We start from the raw sequence: 22,303 nt of genomic DNA, 5'->3' as shown, positions 1-22,303 counted from the left end.
TCAGTTCATGCTTCCCCACTGAAACGCAAAGCTTTCAGCAGCAAGGAGGGGCTGGGTGTCAGAAGCTCTTTAGTCAATGCTTATGTTTTAACCAGTAAATGTTACTGCCTGGATCATCTAGGGAATGCTAAAGGTTTCAACTGATCTCTATAGGGTTTCATTTAAAAGCAGCTAAGCCAATTGCTTTGAACAAGTATTTGAAATGAGGTGGCTGCAGAGGACTTGCTTATATCAGCTCAGAGGCAAAAGCTGGGTGATGGGCTTTCTGGTACATCCAGGGACAGCGAGGTGCTGGGCTGCAGCTGCAGGGAGGTGCGGCGAGGCTTCTTGGACACATTGGGCAGGGTCGGGCAGCATCGGAAGGAACAGCATTGCCAAATACTTCTCACACCTAGTCTGGTGCAACCCAGGCTCCTTGGCAGAGAGCTGCAGAAGCGGAGCAAAAGTCTGAGGACAGCCCTAGCCCAGATCGCCACATCTCTGTCTCACCAGACATCCTTGTTGTCCGTACGACGTGACATTGATATAATTAAAGACCTGCCCCTTCCCACTCAGTGTAGAGCTTACCCCGCACCTCACTGCTGGACTACAGCTGCTGGGGCATTGCTCCTGCAGTGCAAAATGTCCCAGCTGATACCACATTGCTGTTCAAGGCTGATTTCTCTTGACCACATGGTCCTGGCTGCTGGATCTTTTGCTTCTGCCATTCTTGGTTGCTCTCCACAAGGGCTGAAGGCAAAATGGCCTTCCAAGAGCCTGCAGCATCAGGATCCAATTGGGGAGGAAGGATGAGAGGTGCTCCTGAATAGAAAAGATGATGAACAGGTGCCTCTTGTGAAAAGCTCCAAATTTCCTGCACAGCCCACTGAAATTGAGAACTATTTTCAATTAAAAAAAAACCAAAACAAAACAACAACCTAGGAACTTGTTGTATCCCTGGTACAGGGGGACTGGCTTAGCAGCCTGATCAGATGCTGGCTGTGTGGCAGCACTGAGGATCATCTCCCTGGTGCTCTTATGCTATCAGCAGTCAGATGGAAACCAGACATGTTCCCGTTGTTTCCACAGCACGTTCCAGCGATTGCAGTGGTTATAGCAAGCATGTACACCAAGACAGAGACATCTCTATTTCGTGGAACAGAAAACCACCTGGACAGCTTTCGCATGAAAGGAGATTTCCACTTACTGTGTTTTGCTCAGCCCTATTAATCACAGAGACGTTTATAAGCAAAATATGGATCTGCAGCAGAATGTAGGTGAAAAGTTCATTCAGACAGGAGAAAGCACAGCTCAGCTGTGCTCATCAAACTTATTTTTCCATGTGCAGTCCAGCTTCCTCTGTTTCATTTCTTTGCCTTTCCACATACTTTTCCTACTTTTATCGCTGTTTACAATCTCTTTTCTCATGAACTGTCTTTCTTACTTAAGAAAAATACCAAACAAAGTACTTCTCTGGGTTCCTCTTTATTCCTTCCCATTTTGGTTTCACAGTGGACTCTCTCAGGATCTGTTACGGAGGGTTAGTTCTTTACAAATCATTGACAAATGTCAGGTAAACTCCGTGCACCACAGTCATCTTAAGTCTCCTGTCCTATGGTGCTAACACATGCCTCTTGCACGGGCAATAGAATCTGAGGTTTTCACAGCACAGGTATAAGTGAAGCACCACAATATTAGCAAGGATTGTGTTACAATTAAAACCTGCTGGAAGAAGGAGCAGGAAAGTTAGCAGAATATATGGGTGGAGGAGAGGAGTCTTTCTCTCTCTCTCTCTCTCTTTTTTTCTCTCTCTTTTTCCTTATTAAGTGACTTGATCTAAGGGAGATATCATTTCACGGGCAGACTACAGCAGAAAATGGCACGGGGCATGGAAAACACCTCCATCCTGTGGCTACAGCACCTTCTACCCCAGCAAAACTCCCACCTTTGCCCACACCTCTCCGTGTATCCAGAGACTCCATTGATTTGGGAAGGGCCGTGATTCTTCTCTGTGCTGTTTTGCGGGGAGGAAAACAACTTTTACTGTGGGAGGGTACAAAAACGCAGTCTGATGCCTGTGCCTCCCAGCTGCTGGCATGTACAGTAAATGCAGGTAGCACTGCCTCTACTCCGGGGAGCAGGCAAGGACAAAAGCAGAGGCAAGCAAGACTGGGTCTTGCAGACCAAAGTTTCGCCAGCTGCACAAGGCAGTGCAGAACATGGCACTAGTATAGTTGTCACAGACGCCATGATACCTTTGCCTCCTAGTAATTTTGGTGTCATTAGATGCTGCTCATAATGGGAAGTCGTGATTTTACTGTGGTTCTGGTATGTTGTCCATAATTAGCGTGCAGTCCTTTAATGCTAATTACCTTAAGTATTAATTCCTTAAACATCAATTAAAAAAAATCACGTGAAAATTTACCTCTTCCTCAAACGAATCATGAGTTAACATGGGGGTACTTACAATGTACTACTTAGACTTGCTTAATTAGTTAATCTGTGTAAAGGGGTTTCAAATGTGTGAAGAGCTATCAAACTGCTAAGTGCATTATCTTCAATTAATTTTGTGCAACTACATCTTCACTACCAAGAGGGTCTTTAGAGTGCTGAGGAAAGGAAAAGGAGACATTGCTTCTAATTTTAAAAGTAACTAATCAAAAAAAAGAATTAATTGAAAGATGATTTGACATGGTGGGAATAAGGGTGAAAATACCATTTCTTCTGTTTCAGCCAGACCTAAATATGAAAGATTCATCATTCATATCCCTCCTCTGCCTTTGCTGGTCTCTGGTTTCTCTGCTTCCATCCTCCCCTGGTCTTAATCCTCTCTCACACTGAATATTAACCCTCTCTCTTCCAAATTTGATATTACCTTAGCAAAAAAAAAAAAAAGTTAAAAAAGAGCAAATCACAACAAAACACACTTCAGACTGTGGAGTCGCTGAGGTTACACCCTCACACCAACCCAATAATAAGGTAGCTTGTTCCAAAAGAAGCCTCACAGGCTTCACTTCAAAAGGAGATGTGAACGGCCCAGAACAGAGGTCCTTCAAGAGAACAGGGCCAAGTCCAGCCCAAGAAGTCATATGGTATCTCTCCATTTCTTGAACTACCCTGGTAGCCAATGGAGATAAGCTCTTAAAGTGTCTTTCAAAGTTTTCCTATTCTATTTAGAGCTTATATGCCTTGTTAATTACTCTGATTTTACTTCACCCATTAATAATCTGCTTTTGGTGGAGTTCTCTCAAAAATTTGACAATGGGTTCTTTCTGGTAATACTCTGTCTAGCTAGCAGCTTTATTTAGGCCAGCTACATTGAATTGGACTTTACCAAGAACCTATTTCCTGGATTATTCTTCTCCCACTGGGACTAACAAAAGATAAGAACATTTTTCTTGCTGGGTCTGGTTTGTTTTTAGAGTTTTTCACTTGCCTTTTCTTTCTTTCCCAAGAATGATAAATCATCACTTCCTTGCTGACCGCTGAGGTCCCACATGTTGTGAAAAATTCAGGCAGCTTGTTTAATATCAACTTGCCTGAACAGTGGTTATGCAGCAGTGTCTCCTTCACAGGGTTTGATCATTTTTAATGTGCATTTGTAGTATATTTGTATCACATCTGGGCATTCACTTAGCAATGATTTGAATGATTTGAAAACCATTTACCTTATTTTATCCAAAAGAATCTGGAACAGAGAACAGCCTATATGATGGCCACAACTTTATTCTCCACATGCTGTAAAGTAACAGCTTAACCTGTTGGATGAGGCATTCCACTAGCAAATCAGAATTTTGTACACGGTGATCCTGAACACCCCATGTTCTCAGCGAAAGAACTTCTGCCACCAAACCAGAAAAACCTCTTCTCTCCAACCCCTCCCCAATTTGGTTTTACAAAAGGAACCAGTGAGGGATATTAATTGTTATCTGATCCAGTGGATATTACTCTAGCTGAAGGGCCTGACCTGCTCTAACCAGGATATCTAACAGAAGTGTAGGTACCTCAGAGAGCAGCTTGAAAATGGGACAAGTTGTTGTTACGGGGTGCAGAAACAAGAGCAGGACTATCAGAAGAAGCAAAGAAAGTAGCTTCTCACCCTCCCATACCTTTACCAGTGGTTTGTTTGTACAAAAGCTTGCAGGATCCTTTCCCTTCATCTGGTATATCCATACAGTCCATACCCACAGAAGGTACTAGAAGGGTAAAGCCAGAAACTATTTAGAAAAGTCAAGGTTGCCTTGCACCTCAACCTAAGGCCCCCTCACTTTCCTTCCCTACCTGAAAGATTAATGTGATTACCAATGATCATTTAATTCACCTGGGTGTTCCTCCTGCCTCTGAAAGAAAGGTGAAATGGAGCCTGAAGAGACTATGAGTGCTACCAGATCCAAAAAGAAGGGGTAGGGCTACCTGAATACTGAAGCCTGACTTGTCTGAGGTGCATTTCCACAGAACAAACCTAATTGCAGGAAGTTATCAATACTTAGCCAAAGAAGTCACAGGGCAGGGAGGATCCAGCAAGGTCTCAATGGATAGTCCAGGATGCTCCCTCCCCTTCATGGATGTGAAAAATAGGGGAAAAAATTCCTATCCTCTTCAAAGGGTTCCCTTTCATACCAACATTTCAAAAGATCAATTGCCAATAAATTAAGACAAAACCAAAATGTCCTGGGGGCCAGGGAAGATGCACTCCCTCTCTGTCCCTGTCATGTCAGAAGAGCAGCTCCAATATGGCTCTCTGGGGCATACTGTGCCCTCACAGGGGCACTGGTGTGACGTAGTTGGCAGGGAAGAGACCCAGTTCCCCACGCAGACGTCCTTTCCACCATGATGGGTTGGAGCTGTCCAGGACCTCTAAGATGTCTCCACTGCGGAAGCCCAGTTCGTCATGCTCCACAGCATCAAAGTCATACAAGGCACGGACCCATAGCGTTCTCTGGAAAGGAGATAGAGACAGGCAGGGAACAATGAGGCACAATTCTTAAAGATTATCCTCCTGTCACCCCTCTTATGCCCCAGTACTTATGTTCACTAAGAGAGGACAAGCAATGTTGAAATTGAGACCATCTTGCAATTAAACCAGGAAGTGGCCAAGATGCCAGGAAGGAGGGACCAGTTTACTGGCACACCCAAGGGATGGTGCTTGGGTTCTCAGCAGCCTCAGTATATTCGTGGGTATTCACACCATACGGTGAAAAGTCAGACTGAGACCAAGTCCTTGGGAAGTAGTGTTCACATGGCTCTCTCTCCTCCACCCTGTAAGATCAGCTGTGGTAGCCACGTTTGAAGCCAGTTATGGGAGCACAGAGCGGGCTCCTGCCTGAGTCCTGCTGGGCTGTACACTATAAGTGAATGGCTGTAGGGAGGTGAGCTGGTGCTGGTACGGATATAGAAATGCGTCCTTGGCCAGCAGAGGACTATGAGAGATACAGTAAGAGAGCCAGCACACAGACATACGTTGTAGTGAACATGGTGAACATTAAAGAATGATACTTGCTCTTTCAGGCACCTCTGAGGCATAGGGGAGGGTCTTAAACTTTCTTTGGACTCTCCCCAAGGTCAGACGCCTGAGATCAAAAGGATTTACGAACTGTTCGGGTATCAGTTTATTTTGGGTTTGCACTTTAATGAGCACTATGGTCAGATTTTTTTCATATGAGAACTTCATCGTAAGAGACCTTGCAGTCAATCATCTCCCATTTTGACTGGAAATCAGATTTTAAAGGACATAGCATGGGCTTCTTTTCTGTGAAATTGTTGGCACCCACACCATGGGGCATGGACAATTTGGGAGGTATATTTTGTGGGCACAGATGGAAAGATCTGTTTGAAGACAGACTAACTTTTGCTGAATCTTCCATTCAGGGCCCTGCTTAGACATGGCTCCTAGTTATTTGGCTGGACATATAGATATTCCTATAATTGGATTTGTGGCTTCTAGATCACTGATGGGGTGTGGCAGGCAAGGGCATGTTGTTATTCATTGCCACAGCCTCTGAGGGATAAAAACCATTGTATTTTGAGCTGGATTATAATAAAGATTTAGGGCTTTTGCCAAAAGAAGATATGTCTCTGTTTCCCAGTTTGTTCCCAATTTGCTAATCCAATCTGTCCTCTTTCTCTCACAGTTGAGAAAGGTCTGCTGTCCTTCTCTTCTCTCCTTGGATCTAGGTTCTCTGGTTGTTCTGGGCTAAGCTGTACATTTCCTCAAGGAAGAGAAATGTGCCTTCTTAGGTCACACTCCTAAGAGCTGATGGAGAAATACTTTGGAGTTGGCAGTGGAATCATGGGCTGAGGCAGAGAAAGACACCATGCTCTATGCAGGCATTCACATAGTGGGAATTTGCAGAGCAGGTGGTTACTTAAGTCAACTGCCAGGTATGGATCCAGGTAGGGGAGCCATCTGAGATGTCTGCAGAGACATATCTGGATCATGCCCACATCCACTGTGCTAGGAAGCTCTGACAGATAAGGGTGACAGGTAGGTGAGTCCCTCTTTGATGGCATAGTAGGTCCAAGAGGATGTGCCAGGTGCAGACAAGTAGAACTGAATGATGACAGGTCTTCTCATGACTGAAGCAAAAAGTAGTGGAAGAGAGAGTGTGACTACAAATGCATTGCAAGACAGAAGGAGCACAGTAGCATGGCACAGTATCATGAGGCAATTCTCCATAGGACTTAAAAAGAGTACTGTACATCTAGCTACTGTGCTTAGGAAGGCCTGGCTGTGGTGGGCAAGATACTTGATAGTCCCTTGCATCAATGGACATGAAGCCCTTCTAGGAAAGATCATTAGGTTTTCAGAAATGTCTTCTGCTGGACTGGAACCATGCTTGATTCAAACCCATGGGTGAGCTTGGGCTCATTCACAATGTCCCAGAAGTCTGTTTTGTTGAGCTCATGCTAAGTTCTTTCTTCTACTAAGTCTGCATATTAGCTAAGACTGGCCTGGAGAGCAGTCCTAGAACTACACTCGTATAACACCAAAGTCCTACCCTCAGAGTGCCCCAGAAGCAGATTCAAGTGGCTGGGATAGAGTCTTGAGACTCAGAAACATCTTCTAAGATATGTCCTGGCAGGCTTAATGCACTGTTCCTCATGCAACCTCTGTGCAGGTGACATTGCCCAGACTGCTTGGCCATTGCTAAGGGACCCACTGAGTTGGGCAGATGGGGTCTTCCAGGTGTATCACCTACCGGTGTCTGCTGGTGCAGTGGGTCTGTGTGTCTCCGTTGCATAGCTGCTGCATTTCCTTGGCCGTGATCCCTTAGTCCATGCAGCCCATCTTTCCTGTCCAGACTCCCACCATACCTATCCTAGAAAGAAAACAGCAAGAGAAAAGTCATGTATATGCTGAGATGTATAAATGAGGGGCTTTAAGAGTCATTGGTGGCCAGGGAGTCAGGGTCCAACCCTCAAGTAAATCATCTTAGATGTCTGTTTCCAATACAGTCCCTGTGCTGCAGTCCTGCAAGCAATGCCCCTCATGGAAGACGTCACCTTAGACTGTTCTATTTTGGATTTTTCTTCTTAGAAGTTGAAAGTTGACTGTCCTCAACTGTGTTCCACAGCTGCTGGGAAAAGTGGTCAGAGAGCGGCTTTTTTGGCCCCTGGGACTTTTGGAGAAAACCTAAGGCTGTTCTAACTCACAGGTGAAAAGCAATGCTTGCCCAAAAAAGTGGGACTTTTCCCACTCTGGAGTTATTATGGCCCAGTTCTGCCCACTCCTTGCTCTTCCTCTGTCCCATACGCTGGTGGAATGGCAGCGATGCTGATGCAGCTGACTGTATATTTGAGGACTCACTACTTTACTTTTTCTTGGGCTGCTCCATGCTGTAAAGGGCAGGGAGCAGGCCTGAGAATCCAGTAGCCCAATTAACCAAAAAGGACAGAGATAAAATAATGTTCAAAGAAAAGAAGCCATATGACCACACATCTGAAGTCATATAAACACAAATCAAGCCGGACAGGCGGAGAGAGGAACTAGGCAACATCTAGGGAGCAAGTTCTCTTTTGACTGCACAGCTGAGAGGTGCTGAGTGTCTTCATCCCTCCAGGCCCTTAGTGCATGCACTAAGCTTTTTTCATGATAAAGGTGTGACAGAATCTGCTATCATGTTAGCTTAGGTTACAGCAGTGCTTCAGTGACACAGGGTCTGATCAGTTGTGTCAACAGAGGGGGAGAAGAACAACAGCTTGTGCTTGCTGCTGCTTTTAAACAGCTTTCATCTTCTCCCTCTTGCTGCTTCCTTTCTTGCACATACTCTTCCAAAAGCTCCCTTGGTCTCATTTGTGCCTTTGCCAGCCTACAAGGTTGCTGAGGCTGCCTGAGACTGGAGCACAATTTGCACCTCACTTGTCCCTGCTAGAAAGTGAGTGAACTCAATCTGGCTTTGCAGCTGCAAGACTTACTACATGGACACTTCACTCCTATGAGTGTTTCTGCTCCATATTGGATGTGACTCATGCATAGACTGTGCTCCAAAGAGTGCAGGCCCTCAGCTTTGTCAAAAGCTGTATTATTGCATCAGTGGTCCCCTGACAGGCAACACTGCTTATCTGATGAGAGAATAGCCATTTCATGATTGCCCCTGGCCTTGCTATATGGGAGCTCTCATGCCTTAAGTTTTCAGCAGGACAAGTCCTCTCCTTGGATGATGCTACACTGTCCCTAGCTAACCCCAGGAAAACTGTTTCCCTGCAAATTAATCCAAAGATAGCACCAGGTGCTGCTCTTGTCCTCTCCATTCATATGCAAGCAAAGGAGTAAAGAAACCTCACACATCAGGGATGCAACATGATGAAAGAGGGCAGAAAGGGCACAAATTAGGGAGGAGGAGGAGGAATGTTCTGAAGGAAACCAAACTCTCCTAGGGTTACCATAGTAATTTCTCATCCCCATGTTGTGTTTTGTGGTGCTGAATGTCAGTAGCATAACTCAGAAAAAAGAAACAGGCAACAAGGTTTCATTTGTCCTACAGACTAGAGAGGAGTTCCTGAAACGATGTATGTGTGTGTCTGCAAGATTTGGGAGTGGTTCTCTGCACTCTCACTGATGATACTTTATGTCCTTTCCTAAGCAAAGCAAGAACATGACAGCATTCCTTGTTTTCCAGTTTTTTGGATGGAGCCCCAAAAACTCCCTAGGAGTACTCCCAGGTTCCCAGTGAAAGGGCCACTGTACACTGACTTCTATTTTTTGCTGGTTTGTCAACCAGTCATAGAACTAAATAAAAGCCCACATATTTATTACACATCAAAAGAGCTCCCCAGGCCAACACCATCATCACTGCTACTCCCATGCGAAGACCTAACTGACTCTGCCTCCTAAGATTAGGTTAAGCATCACAGATTTTTGACAGTGACGGTTCACTCGCTACCAAGCAACTAAGGCCAATGTTTCATATGCCTGGGCTTGATGTCCTAGCCCGTCATTCCTGGTAGTACCTGTTGCTGCTGCAGTATGGGGATAGGATGCTCTACATATCTCTTGGCTATAGAAGAATGATCTTCTCCAGCTGCTCCACCCAGGTGGAATCCTTCCCAGCCCATCCGTTCCAGGCTCCCACTATGCCTCTCCTGATGAAAGAAAGATCAGAAAAGTGAGGTCAGGTTTTGCTTCCCACCACATCCTTGGCTGAAGCTTAGCAATCATTGCACACTGATCACTACCACTACCCTTTACCTTGGAGTAAGGAAAAGGAAAGCTCCTGCCCCTCTGAACAGAAGGACAAATCAGGAATCCTGTATTTTAGATCTTTGCATAGCCATTCCCCATCTGAAGAGTGCGTAGTAATGGGAGATGCTGGGTTGAAAATGTGGCCACTGATGTGAGGGCCGGCACAGGAGCCAGGCTCTTTTTGGAAAAACTTCCCTTAGACTTTATTTGTCTCTGCACTGAAATCTGTATATTACTACCATTTTGTCGTATGGCTGTAGCACCTAGAAATTTGAATTGTGAACAGAAAACCCACTGTGAAGAGTGCTAAACATACCCTGCTGAGCCCATCACCATAACAAATGTACAGTGTTTGCCAAAGCAAACTTGACTCCTGTTCTTTCATTTGCCTGTCTGCATCTTGGAGCAAATGCTGTTCTCTTACCCTTCCTGCTCACAGTCAGCCCAAACAGGTTTACTGATATACATGCATACAGTCATCCTTTCTCCTTCCGCAGACAATTCTTCGCTGTGATCTCTCTCTCATAGGTTCCATAGCCTCTATTTTATACCTTACTAATGCATTTTTAAAGCTCTGTGTAAGTGGTTTAGAAGGAGACAATAACACAAGCCCCTTCTTCAGACTGAAAAATGTATCCTTTCTCTTTTGGAGCCAGCAAGAATGGTGGCTTCTAAATGCATGCAGCTTATAAAACTTTACTGCTGCAGTGAGCAAGTCACGTACTTTCTGCCTTTCCTCTACCTGCACATCCTGGTAATTTAATACCAGAATCCGTTTCCCAGTAAAGCAGGACTTTGGTTACTGCAGTGACCAGGCATGTGCACTCCCAGTATGTGTGTGCAATGCATAGCAGTCTCAGTGTCATTTGCTTGTTCCCCTGGCACAAAACCAGGCATTCATTGGACTGGGATTTCCCTGCCTTCTCAAACATCTACTACATCTTCCCTGAATGCACAGCTTGTTCCCAATCTGCTATGTTCCTCTCAGCAGTACTTTTCAGTTCCTACCAGCCACTGCTCCGGGTTCTGCCCCTGGTTGCTCCACACTCCTTACTGTGTTTGCTTGGTAACAGAAGATGGACGATTCTTCTGAGCAGACCAACTTTCAACTGTAATAACGGCTGCACTCTGGGTGCATTCAAGAACACTAGGAAACCAGACTCAAATTCTTCTCAGACACAACCTACCAGTCAGCTGAGTACCTGTCCTTATAAAATCTAGGCATTTTAATAAGGTAAGTCCTGCTTCCCTTGGATGTGTAAGGCATCTTAGAATTTCAGCTCTGGGGCCTTATCACAGCTTTAGCAAAGCACCTCTATGCAGATTTGCAGCACTGCCTATTGCTATCCAAAACAGAATTAGAAAATTCTGCTCAATTATATAAAACTGTACATACCACTGAATCAACTAAAAATCTCTGTTGGAGGGCCCACCAGTGTAGTGATGCGACTGGCTTTCCAAGGACAGACTCTTCCGCCGCCACTCTGAGACATTCTTATAGGCTGAATTCCTTCCACAGAAAGTTTTCTTACCGAGAAACTCCTAAGGATAGTTTCTGTTTACCTTCTCTTCTCGGCTGTTGTCCCTCAGGAAGATCTGCTTCTGCCTGGAGATGGAATTTGTCTTGTAGTAGTCCACCAGCTTGTTTAGCGAGTGGAATTTCTCTGTCCACAAGTAATAGTTACCCTTTGAATCCCTCATCACTTTGAAGTGTTGCACATCATCTTCATGCCTGGATCCAATTGGAAAAGTAAGACATCATCAACCAGATTGCACTTTTATCTTTTTTGAAAAAGTCTTCCAGAAGAGTACCAAAGCTTCTTGCTTGGCCAAATCTAGACTTCTGGAAAGTAAAGCAATGGCAGTCCCTATGTGTACTAGACCTAGATGTGGCTCTGTATTTCAAAAGACTCATCAATTTACAAACATGGAATGCTGCAGGGCTGCCCAGTCACAAAGCACTATCAGAACAAAGCATAGGGTTTTAAAGCCTCTCCTTTGAAATAAAGGCCAGAGGAGCTTTCAGGGCCACAAATAGCTAATAGCTTTATTCCATACTTTGTTCGGGAGACAAAGGTGCAGTTGTAGTTTACCCACCAGCCTCTGCAGGTTCCTGTTAACATCCAGTCTGCACTGACTATAAGAGATGTATTATACCTTTTCACACCATGGGCATCATCACTACATGCATAGTCACATGAAGCCATATACTGAGTTTTATAATTGTATAATATCTAGTGTAATATCATTACTACTGGTCATTCTCCCTACCAAAAGAAAAAAAAGAAGGAATTATTAGTTGCTGTTACAAGCCAAATTAACAGTCTCAACCTTCTGCCCCTGCTTCCCCCCTGCAAATCCTCTCCTCTTACCTCCTGTCTGATTTGGACAATTCCTCTTTGCACCAAATGTGATCTGGTTTTGGTACCTGCCTCCTTGCTCTGTGCAACTCCAGGAATTCAAAACACTTGTCTCAGAGGCTACATCTGCACAAATAAACTAAACAGGGACCAGGCAGGGACTGAGTGCTATCCTGGAGTGCTACAGTCACACAAGTTGTCAAAGTGTTAGCATGGTTTTGGTCTAAACCAAAAAGCCATCCCCTAGATAGTGCTGGGCCATGGTTAGAGGGACAGAGTAGACCAGGAACTGCTCGCAGTGAGCTGCTTGAATACAGCTGTTCTGTTGTGTGGGCTGAAGAGGGTTTAGCCATATGGATCTGAGCTCTGCCACACTGCTTGACCTCAGGGCCGGAGAAAGAGTCTGACTGTACTTAATTTATTGGTGTAGATGTAACAAGAATGTTTTCCTGCATTCCTCCCAGATACTTTTTGAGCTCCCTGAATCAGAAAGTGCACACTGCTTGGAAAAGACATTGCTAACCACTACTCTAATTTAAAACCGGTTATCAATTGTTTGACTGAAAATTGGGAAACCATCCATCATTTAAGAGCTCTGCTTTGAAGCAAATGCTCTGAGAAGGGCTGGGTTACAATAAGTTGCTGAAATGCAGCTGGCTGCAAGCAGCTAAAAGCCATTCCTGTCCAATGGCTGTTTAGTGACCTGTGGGAAATAAATTAACAACGTAATAGTCATCTTTTAATGGGTAGTAGTGGAATTCTTGGATTCAGTAACCAGAGCTGTCAGGGAATTAAAATAAATGGAAGGCACATGTTTTACACTGTGGGACATGTCCCATGTACCACTCTGCTTTGCTGCAGCTCTTTCAGAGAAGCAGGTCACCAGGGGATGGGGCATTCACTGTGTCACTTGAAAAGTGGCAGAAACATTTGGGAATCAGATGCCTAATTTGTTCTCATTCACAACACAGCAGCACTGCCAGTGACTGGCAGTATGGAAACTTCCCAGGAGGCTACGTCACATTAGGAATCCTGTCAAGAGGAGGCTAGGGACACCATTAAACAGGAAAAGAAGCACGAAAATGCTTTGAGAGGCAGATACCTGACAGAGATGGAGAAGTCACCATGAGAGTTCTGACTGGCTCGGACGATGAAGGAGCCAACTCCTTTGCTCATGAGGATGTTCTCGGCTTCGTGGCGGGATATCCTCTCATCAAACCAGCTGTCAAGTGGGAAAAATCATGGAGACGTGAATAAGGACTGTGAATTAAGATGAGGAACAAAAAAGTTGAGGGTAGGGAGAACGTGAATAAGCGGGGTGGAGGAAAGACAAAACAAAAGGATCAGAGGAGCCCACATGACTACTCCCAGTGGCCACGTACATGCGAAGGTACAGGGTTTTGATGGGTGCAGACCATTTTCTTTGAGCAGTAAAAGCAGTAGATGCAAAGAGAACAATGTAAGCTTTGGCCTGCTAAGAGGCAACACTCAGCTGAAACTGTAATTACAGGCACAGTACAGTAAGGTGTTAGTCAAAGAAATTTTAAATTACAAATGTGTATGTATATATACATACACACATAATTCTCAGACATATACATCAAATTGCTTTTGGTAAACTGATGAAAAATTACTGGACTGTGATGGATATATTGCAAGTGGCACACAAATTTTTAGCAGAAGCAAGTCATGAAAGTTTTAGTACTAATAAATTGGTTCCTGCAAGAGTTATAATACCACAAAATCGCAGAAACACAGAATATATAAGTACACTTGTGTAAATTTAGCCAGGCATAACAAACGATAGTATAAGGCACTGGACAAATAATGAGAAAGTCACCATAAATAGTAAAACAATACAGTGCCAATAGGAATTTTTCAGTAGAGAAAAAAATGATCATGTACACTTATATATATCCACTCCAGAGCTAATAAGATCTACAATCTGCCGTCTTCTGCTTTTACGTAATGCTTAATTGTCTGTATTGCATTAAAATTAAGGACTGATAGTTTCATAAGCTCTGTCATTTCCACTTGTGAGTTTCGTTATACTTCTTACTATCATCACAGTTTACCTATGTATCATTAGCAGAGGGAAATCAGACTTTATTAAGCATTGATAACTGGTCTCAATGATTACTTGAGAAGACAAAGACAAAAAAACCCAGCCCATCAAAAATAGGAGACAGCTTTCTTCCCTACATCTGGTTCTAGCATCTGGCCTGAACTGCTTCAAAGTGCAGACCTGCTACTCTTAGAAAAGCGTCAAAGTGGAAATATTTCTTCACAGCTCTTGCACAGAGAAAGCATCATGAGAAAAATGTGTGTGAAAAAAGAAGCTGCTAGTGTCGCTGCATGATGCCACAGCCCTGTGAAAGAGTGAACAAGAAAAACTGACTGGGAGATCTCATCCCCCTGAGGCCCAAAAGTACAAGCCCATATTTGCACAGCAAACTAATAATGTCCTTCAGCTCAGCCAAGCAGACTGGCTTATATCCAAAAAGGCCCGTAAGTGCCACCTCCAAAGGGGACAGTGGCAGTTATTTGTACCCTCAAAATCCCTCTGCACTCCCAGCTTGCCTGCTCAGGGCACCACTGTGTTACAGCTAGCAGTACCGGGCTTGGTGCATGCTCTGCCTGTTCGCTCCTGAAATGCTGCAGCACTTTTTCAAAAGAGGACCGTTAGAGAGGCTTCAAGGGAGCATTTCTGCCAGCTGAAAGGAAAAGATTGTAAAAATGCCATGCATTGTTATATTTATGGCACAGGGCCGGACAGCACATTTAACATGCATTTAAACACCTATCAGTCCTTTCTGAAAGTGCAGTGCCATCTACTCAGTGGGAAGAGAGAAATGAAGGTATGCCTGTCCTCTGACAGATCTATGTTTGGGTGTGCAGTCACGAAACGTGGAGAAGGGGGTGTGTGTGTGTGTGTGTGTGTGTCTGCATGTGTGTGGGAGCAGGGCGGCATGTCTGGTCTATCATCTCTGTCAATCCATGAGTAACACCAGCTGTCATATTTCACGTAGCATTGCACTGACCTCTAGTGTATCGAGAGAAACACACACACTTTGCGGGGGGGAGGAAATGCGGGTGGCAGGGTGGGGAGTTAATGTAATTAAGAGTCGGGGGGGGAGGGAATTACATTTTTGTAATTCATTTTCAGAGATATCTCTTGCTCTTCCTTTTGTGCTCAGCCTCTGTCTCTGTTGCCAAGACTTCGCATCATGACTATTCTCCTCCTGTCCGAGAAGATCCTCCTGCCACATCCCAGTGACATTCCTCTGAGCAACAGTAACAAAGGAGTCACTTGGGAGTGATAGAGAGCATTGAGAACCATTCAGCTCTGAAGGAACAGAGAATGCTTCAGGGTAGAAATAAGGTGTGCTGGCAGAACTGCGTATAGCATTATGGCAATCCTTGCCAGCCTTAAATTGTAGTATGTTATAACCAGTGCTTCCTCTGTCATGTCTTCCTTTGTGGATGCACACACACATGCTCTTGACAGCACTCTGTGGAAATGTGCCATGGTAGGTGCACACAGTTTCCGTGACACTTACGGGGGAACGTGAAAATCAATGAAGTTCTTAGGAACGTAGCCCTCTTGACTTCTGAGCTCAGCCTTGTACCACTCTTCCTGGGAGCTCAAAACCTGCAATGGAGAGATGGATGGAATAAGCATGTCTCCTGAGAAAGGCAAAAGTAACCAAGACTCAGGCAGAAACCTTGAATTTCTTGTAAGAATAGAAGAGAACTTCACATACGCTCTACTTCCTACCCACGGTGCAGCAAGGTTAGTGGCTGATGACCACTTCGGAGCAAACAAAGCAATAAAGAAAGCCAAGTAGAATTAGAGGGGTTGCTTGTTAACTTTATCCCTTCATCTGAATGCCTGTCCAGGTGGCTGGGGATACCATCTGCATGTCTCTGATGTCTGTGAAATGGAGAAATTCATCTCTGAAGGACTTAATAGGGACTTAAGGAGTTCTCTGTGCTGCTTTTAGTAGTTGGTACTGGAGCATCTCAGTTTCACAAGGGAGGAAAGAAAATCTGTGAAAACTCCTCTGACATGTATGGGTATGGAGGGATATACAGCTATATCTCTGTGTGTGTGCATTATGACTGCACAGATGTTACCATGTGCTCCCACATGTCATTTCACAAGAGATTATTCAGTGGGTTAAGTCCTCAGCTGCCCTGAGCTTTGCCAAGGTAGATAAAAGAAGGAGGCAAAAAGTATTTTAAAGCCACTATAACACTTAAGGGATTGTAAGATAGCAGGAAGCCAGCTCACAGCACACACTGGAGCAGCTTCAAGTGGTGCTCACATTAATGTTGACTGTAATGGTCCTTAGGGACTGCACTGCTGACCAGGGACTGTCCAAATTCACTGCTCCCTGGCTGATGGTCCCTGATACAGCCCTAAGCTAGAGGAGAGAGGACAGGGATACAACCACATTGTGATTTTACTGCAAATGTTGTGGTCTTTGGTGTTTTGTTTGACATTCCAACTCCTGGGACAGAATTCCGCTTTATGAAATAGAACAAGTTTATGTTCTCTCTGGTTTTGGAGAGGAGCCTGAAAGCATGAGCCATGACAGTTTTAAAAGGAGAAAGCAAGTGGAAAAGACTTAATTTAAAATCTATTCTTAACAATAATAATACTTGTTTTGTAAGCCAATATCATGTTTTCGGGAGCCTAACGCACATTCTAACTTGCTTGGCATTGGCAACAGGATGTTACTGTCTCTGGGGCTGATGCTCCATTGCCTTGCCTGCCACATAGGCTTTTTTATGCATTACGGATACAGAAAGGTTGGGGAATGGGAAGCTGTGTAGTTCCCTGCTTGTATAGTCACTGCTTCCCCCATCCCTGGGTGCTGGATTAAGGCTCTTTTTCGCTGCTGTGGCCAACCAAAGGGGATGATAGCTACTCCCTGCTCACGCTCAGGCCCTGCTCTGTTGGTGGCAAAGTTTCCAGAAAGACCCACCTGCTGGTTCTCGGTGCAGGGCTGGCAGGTTTCTGTCAGTGTGTCATCCTCTCAGGGAAGGATGTGGGGGGGGCGGGGGGGCGGTGAGAGGGTGAATTTCCTCCTGTCACTGCTGGTTGAGGGCCTCATGTTTCCTGTTTTCTAATCTCTACATCAATACTGTTCATCTTATCTCCTTTATAAATCAGAAAACACAGCCAGCAGGTTGTGCAGGCGGCAGGAGGGGGCTCATGACGGGGTATGAATGTACGTGTGCGTATGCCAGAAGAGAGATGTTACTCAGGCTAATTTACTGTTACTATGGCTAGGGCGGCTAAGGTATTACTTTGTTTACCTCAAGGACATTAAAGCAAGAGGCAGTCTGAGTTTTCTGGTAGTGAAGTCTCCGTGACAACTAATAATGACACAGATGTGTAGTGTTATTTGACACTTTTCATCAGTAGCTTCCAACGTACTTTGAAAGGAAGCTCTAGCTTTTAATGATTTTACAGGAAGGGAAACTGAGGAACAGAAGGAAAAGTGATCTGGCCAACACCATCACCCTGGCCAGGGACTTGATGAAACCCCAGTCTCCTGAGGAAAAAGATACCAGGTAAAGATCATGGGACAGTAGGGACATGGGGACTGCTCTTGACCTAAGGAAGAATTAGGAATGAGAGTGTTCATCTGTGCTGAAGAGAGGCAGTGATTTCTCCAGTACCTTCTCATAGCTGTCTGGAAAGACCCGGTATTTGATCTTAATGAGTTCTGGATGCCATCAGCTTTGTCTAAGCTTCAAGAATTAAGAGGCCAATAAAATAAAAAATGGTGGTGATGGAAGAGGCAAGGCTGAGACCCAACATCTGGTTATTAACTGGAAAAGCAGGGACGGTACAGGAAGGTAGTGAAGGCTCCCTGGCCAAACAAAGGTTTAGATCCTATTGTTGTACAGCATCCCTTTGGACAGTGGAGGAGTTAAGGCCTTAGAGAGGAGTTATACTCAGGCATTTTCAACTGAAACAGAACAGCTACGCTGCGGGCTGAGAAGTGGGTAAATAGTTAGGGTGGAGCAGCGTGTGACTTCATCTGTGGGACTTCGGTAGGGTTAACAAGAACTGTTCTACCATAACGCAGGCAAATCAACTTTAAAGAGACTCTCACATGCTCTGTCTTGGGTATGATCAACTCTACTTCTGCCATTTCCCTACTGCTAAATTCCTGCAAGGGTGTATATAATATTATTAGCCCAGGACCTCTTAACTCTTCCATTATGTGTGTAACAGACTGTCTCATGGACTTTTGCTCTTCTATTTGCAATTGCCCCAAACCCCTGTGGTAACTAATTACTTACAGTGAAAAGTTAGGTGTAAGTTCTATAATGCATGATAACTATCTTTTAAACAGTTTAGGAACTGGAAATAAGGAAGACAGCAATCTCTCTGGACCACACTCCTCCTGCCTGCCTTTAGACATAGTCATCCTAAACGTAGTCACCCTAGACTATGTACACAGTCAATGAAAACGGGACCCTCAAAATCTGTCTACCGAAGAACTGGATCTCTGCCCCAGCAAAGGCACTTATCCTTCCCTGCTGACTACTGGAGGACTGTAGAGCAACTAAATCCATAGTTTATGGACCTAAAATCAAGTGAAGTGGACACAGACTCAAGCGACCTGGGAATTATTGGTTGACCTATAGCAAGTCCTATGGGAGATGAGTATCTTGCATTTGTATCCCATTTTATAGACATCTGCCTTCATCTGTTTTGTCAAGGCAAATGGGAGCATAGAAAGATCTGGCAACACTCTCAGAAATGTTGCTGCTCAGAAAATTGCAGAAAGTCAAGCCTGGGCTGCACTTACCTTCAGCATATCCCCAGCCTGGAAGCTCAACTCATCCTCTCCGGAAGCACTGAAATCAAACTTGGCGATGGCTTCCATACTGTTTCTCGGTGGCAGAGCAAAGCTGGAAGAAGTATATGCTTATCAACATCTATGAGCTGCTGGGACTGCTGAGTCTAGCCTCTGGAAAGCTTATAGGCAATGCTGTGATTTGTACATGGATGAGCATGCACCAACCATTGGTAGACATTAGTTACTAGACATGGAAAGACATTAGCAGGTAGAAGACATGGCACAGCCAAGAGACTATAATTAGCTCAAGTCAGTAGTTCAAGCAACCCATTGTTTGAACAATGGGTTCAGTTCTCTTTCTCTGCAGCAATCTCACAGAGAAGTTTGCACACATCACCCAAATAAGCTGGTAGCAGGGAAACATCTTTTGTATAGACCATCCACTACTCTGTCACATTTCCCAATAAAGCAAGTGACTCTGTCATGCAGTAGAAGAATGCATTTGCCCTCTGCAGTGACTTACTCTTTATTTCAAGAGTGAGACAAATTGTGGACAAAATGAACAGCCTGCAATAAATACAATATTTTCTTGGACAAGGGCCACAATACTGAAGGTTGAAAAAGACTTTTCTCTGTGATGGCTTAGCATGGGTGACCATAACTTTCAGCTAGGAAAAATTGTTTGCAGAAAGGCTGTATTCCCTATTTTGGAGCAGACAGAGAGTGAAACTGTAGCACTGACGAATTTAAGGCATGCACTTACCCTACCTCAGTGTTGGTAACCCAAGAGCCTGAAATGTACCAGACAGCCTGCAAACCAAAGCCCGCTTTTCATCAGCGGAGCAGATGTGGCAGGGGAAGTAGCAATATGAGTTTCGCTTCTTCACCACTTCCTGCTCATGTAACTCAGATGTACCCCAGCAGGACCACTTCTATAATCAAGAGTTACTCATTTCCCATGGCTGGCTCATGGACCCTGCAACCCAGTGGTGAGGCTGCCAGTGACAAGACAAGAAACAGCTAGGCACTGCCACATTAAGCAAGTGCACTGCTGGTAGATGCTCTTGCAGTCCAGCTTGTGAAGACCATCAGACAGCTCCAATATAGAAGTAATTTTTATGGTTACTAAGCTATGTTCATCTGGGAACAATGATCCTGAAGCCAAAGGTTCCATTACCTAACTTCACCTCTCACAAAACCACCCAGATTTACGGCTTGAGAAGTGCCAACTTGCCTGATCCAAAACGTTCTTAACCAGAAAGCCCTAGAAAGAAACCATATGAACAACCCTAGTTAGGAGGCTATTTCTTGTCTCCTGTTAGAACTGAGATGAGAACCCCAAAATATAAAGGGCTGATACTGAGCAAGCTCCAAAATTATGCCACTTTAAAATCAACAGGCTACTGTAATCCTCCTTCTCTGCAATACCTGCTGTAAGCTTCTTCCTTTGACACACAACCCAGGATTTAACTACCTGTGTCCCAAGGATCCAGGGCCCAGCTCTGATACAGTGCAACTTGACTCAAACTGCTGAGAATGAGCTGGGAGAAAGTCTGCAGGGCAAAAATTATAGACAGAGATAGGACTGTTGAGATGGCACCAGCAGTAGCCCAGGGATTCAAGAGGAAAAAAATCAACATGGGAAGATATAAAATCTCAGAGGAAAAACAAAACCAGAAAGCAGGAGGTTTAGTTGGGAACCAGTCACAAATCATTGGGGTCACTGAGTTGAGTTGTCAGCGCCATCAGTCCTGACCCAGCTGGTGGCAGATAGCAACCATGGAGGCCGACTCTTACCTCCTGATTGATGCCTGCCTCACCGGCAAAGACTCTTCGGCTGCCTTTACACAGGTGATGAGTATGCTAGTACTTAGCCTAATATTTCATTAAATCCTAGGTAGCTTCTCTGTGTGTTAACTCTATAAAGCAGTTTATTGGCTAAGCCGTTTATTTCCTGCTTGCAGAGTCCCTTTGCACTTGACTAAAGATGCCCAGATCCACAAGAGGGGCTGTAACATCACTGGAGATTAGTTCTAAGATTTGTTACATCTCATTTCTAACTATAAAAAGATCTTCACATGCTTCCTATTGGATTCTGTTAGCACCGTCTTTTTTGCTGCTTATAGGTGAATTTGTATTCATGTGACTGATGTGAGCTATGTGGCACCAAGGCAAATTTTTTAGCAGTCCACAGACAGCTCTGCTCGTTCAGCATGAACCCGTCCTACAGCAACTGGGGTTATTTAAGTGTTGGGGCCTACCATGTAGGTTGGAGAACATAGCTCAGTTCTGATCTGCTATATGCCTGCTATTCCAGCCCACTGCCTTAGCGGGCCTCATCAACACTGAACCATAACACCCTATGTTTTACCAATGTGCTTTATTCTCAGTCTTCAGCTTTCCAGCTATTCCAAACATTTTCACCCCCTTTTCTCTCTGTTGACTTACTGATGCTCTTTAATTCTTACTTTGGATACCCTTTGCAGATTTGCAAATATAGCTTAGGTTCGCCCCCTGATTGCCCCACTCTTATTCCATTGGTGTAACTCTGCAGATGCAACTCAGGCCTGATCCGAGAACTGCCCTCTGTTCTCATACTGACAGTTTTGGAGCTTCAGTCTATAACCTCCCACAGCCAGTGTGAGCCCCTTGCATGCTAACAGAGCGTATGGGTATTAAATCAAAGGGGAATTAACCATTGAGGGAACTAGTTAAACAATGATACTCTTTCATGGAAGAGAACTGAAGAAAAAGACTAAAGGAGAATTACTTTAATAAGGGATGTTTTTCAGTGTTTTATCTTGCAGCGGTGGGCTGCTGCAGAGAGATCAGAGCCAACAGTGCAGATGAATCCTGGAACTCCTAAGTGCAGAGCACTAATCCCAGCTTGAGAAAAAAAACACACTTAAAAACAATAAACTGTTTAAATACAAATCCTGTCTTTGATTTTTGCCCTTTAGTCATGGAAGAGACAGTGGGGGTTCTCTCTGCAGGGGGCAAGAGGGGAGAGAGCCTTTCATTTTTCAATATCCCAAACATTAAAGATGCTATTGGATAAGTGACCCCCTCAAAAGGAGAAGAGTTTGTGAAACAGTTAAAATCTCCTCCCTCACCTTCTTTTCAATTTCAGCAATCCCAACCTCGGGGAGAGACCAGGAGACAGACACCTCTTCAAACAATCTAACACATGGATTAAATGTGCTTTTCATTGCCAGCGACTGGATTTAGAAGTGACTCAAATACTATACACAGTGTTGGCTGTGTTGATAAATCAGCAATGCAGTAATGCTGTGGCCTTAAGCTCTTCCCCCACCAACTACTAAAGCAACACTAGCCAATAATCCTGTCTTTGAACTCCAGCCTACCACTTTTCATCACCTGAACTTCAAACCAGTTCTGTTTTTCTGATCCTGTTCCTCCCTCCATCTGTAACTTGAGAATCCTCACTCTGCATGGGT

At 44.5% G+C, this 22,303-nt stretch overlaps 1 protein-coding gene across 1 annotated transcript; it reads right to left on the bottom strand.

Moving 5' to 3' along the window:
- Nucleotides 1–1,356: 1,356 nt before the first annotated feature.
- GRAP2 (GRB2-related adaptor protein 2) lies at nucleotides 1,357–18,932 on the bottom strand. The gene is made up of 8 exons (XM_009574033.1): nucleotides 18,855–18,932; nucleotides 15,582–15,673; nucleotides 13,124–13,243; nucleotides 11,225–11,393; nucleotides 9,430–9,561; nucleotides 7,179–7,298; nucleotides 4,743–4,918; nucleotides 1,357–1,701 (listed from the first exon to the last, which is right to left on the bottom strand). The coding sequence occupies exons 1-8, from the start codon at nucleotides 18,930–18,932 to the stop codon at nucleotides 1,695–1,697; spliced, it is 894 nt and encodes a 297-aa protein (XP_009572328.1). The 3' UTR covers nucleotides 1,357–1,694.
- Between the last annotated feature and the right edge of the window lie 3,371 nt (nucleotides 18,933–22,303).

Source organism: Fulmarus glacialis, unplaced genomic scaffold, assembly GCF_000690835.1.
Source record: "Fulmarus glacialis isolate BGI_N327 unplaced genomic scaffold, ASM69083v1 scaffold9570, whole genome shotgun sequence".
NCBI classification, from domain to species: domain Eukaryota; kingdom Metazoa; phylum Chordata; class Aves; order Procellariiformes; family Procellariidae; genus Fulmarus; species Fulmarus glacialis.
Note: the sequence above shows the minus strand (reverse complement) of the source record. Positions and strands in the feature narration are given on the sequence as shown.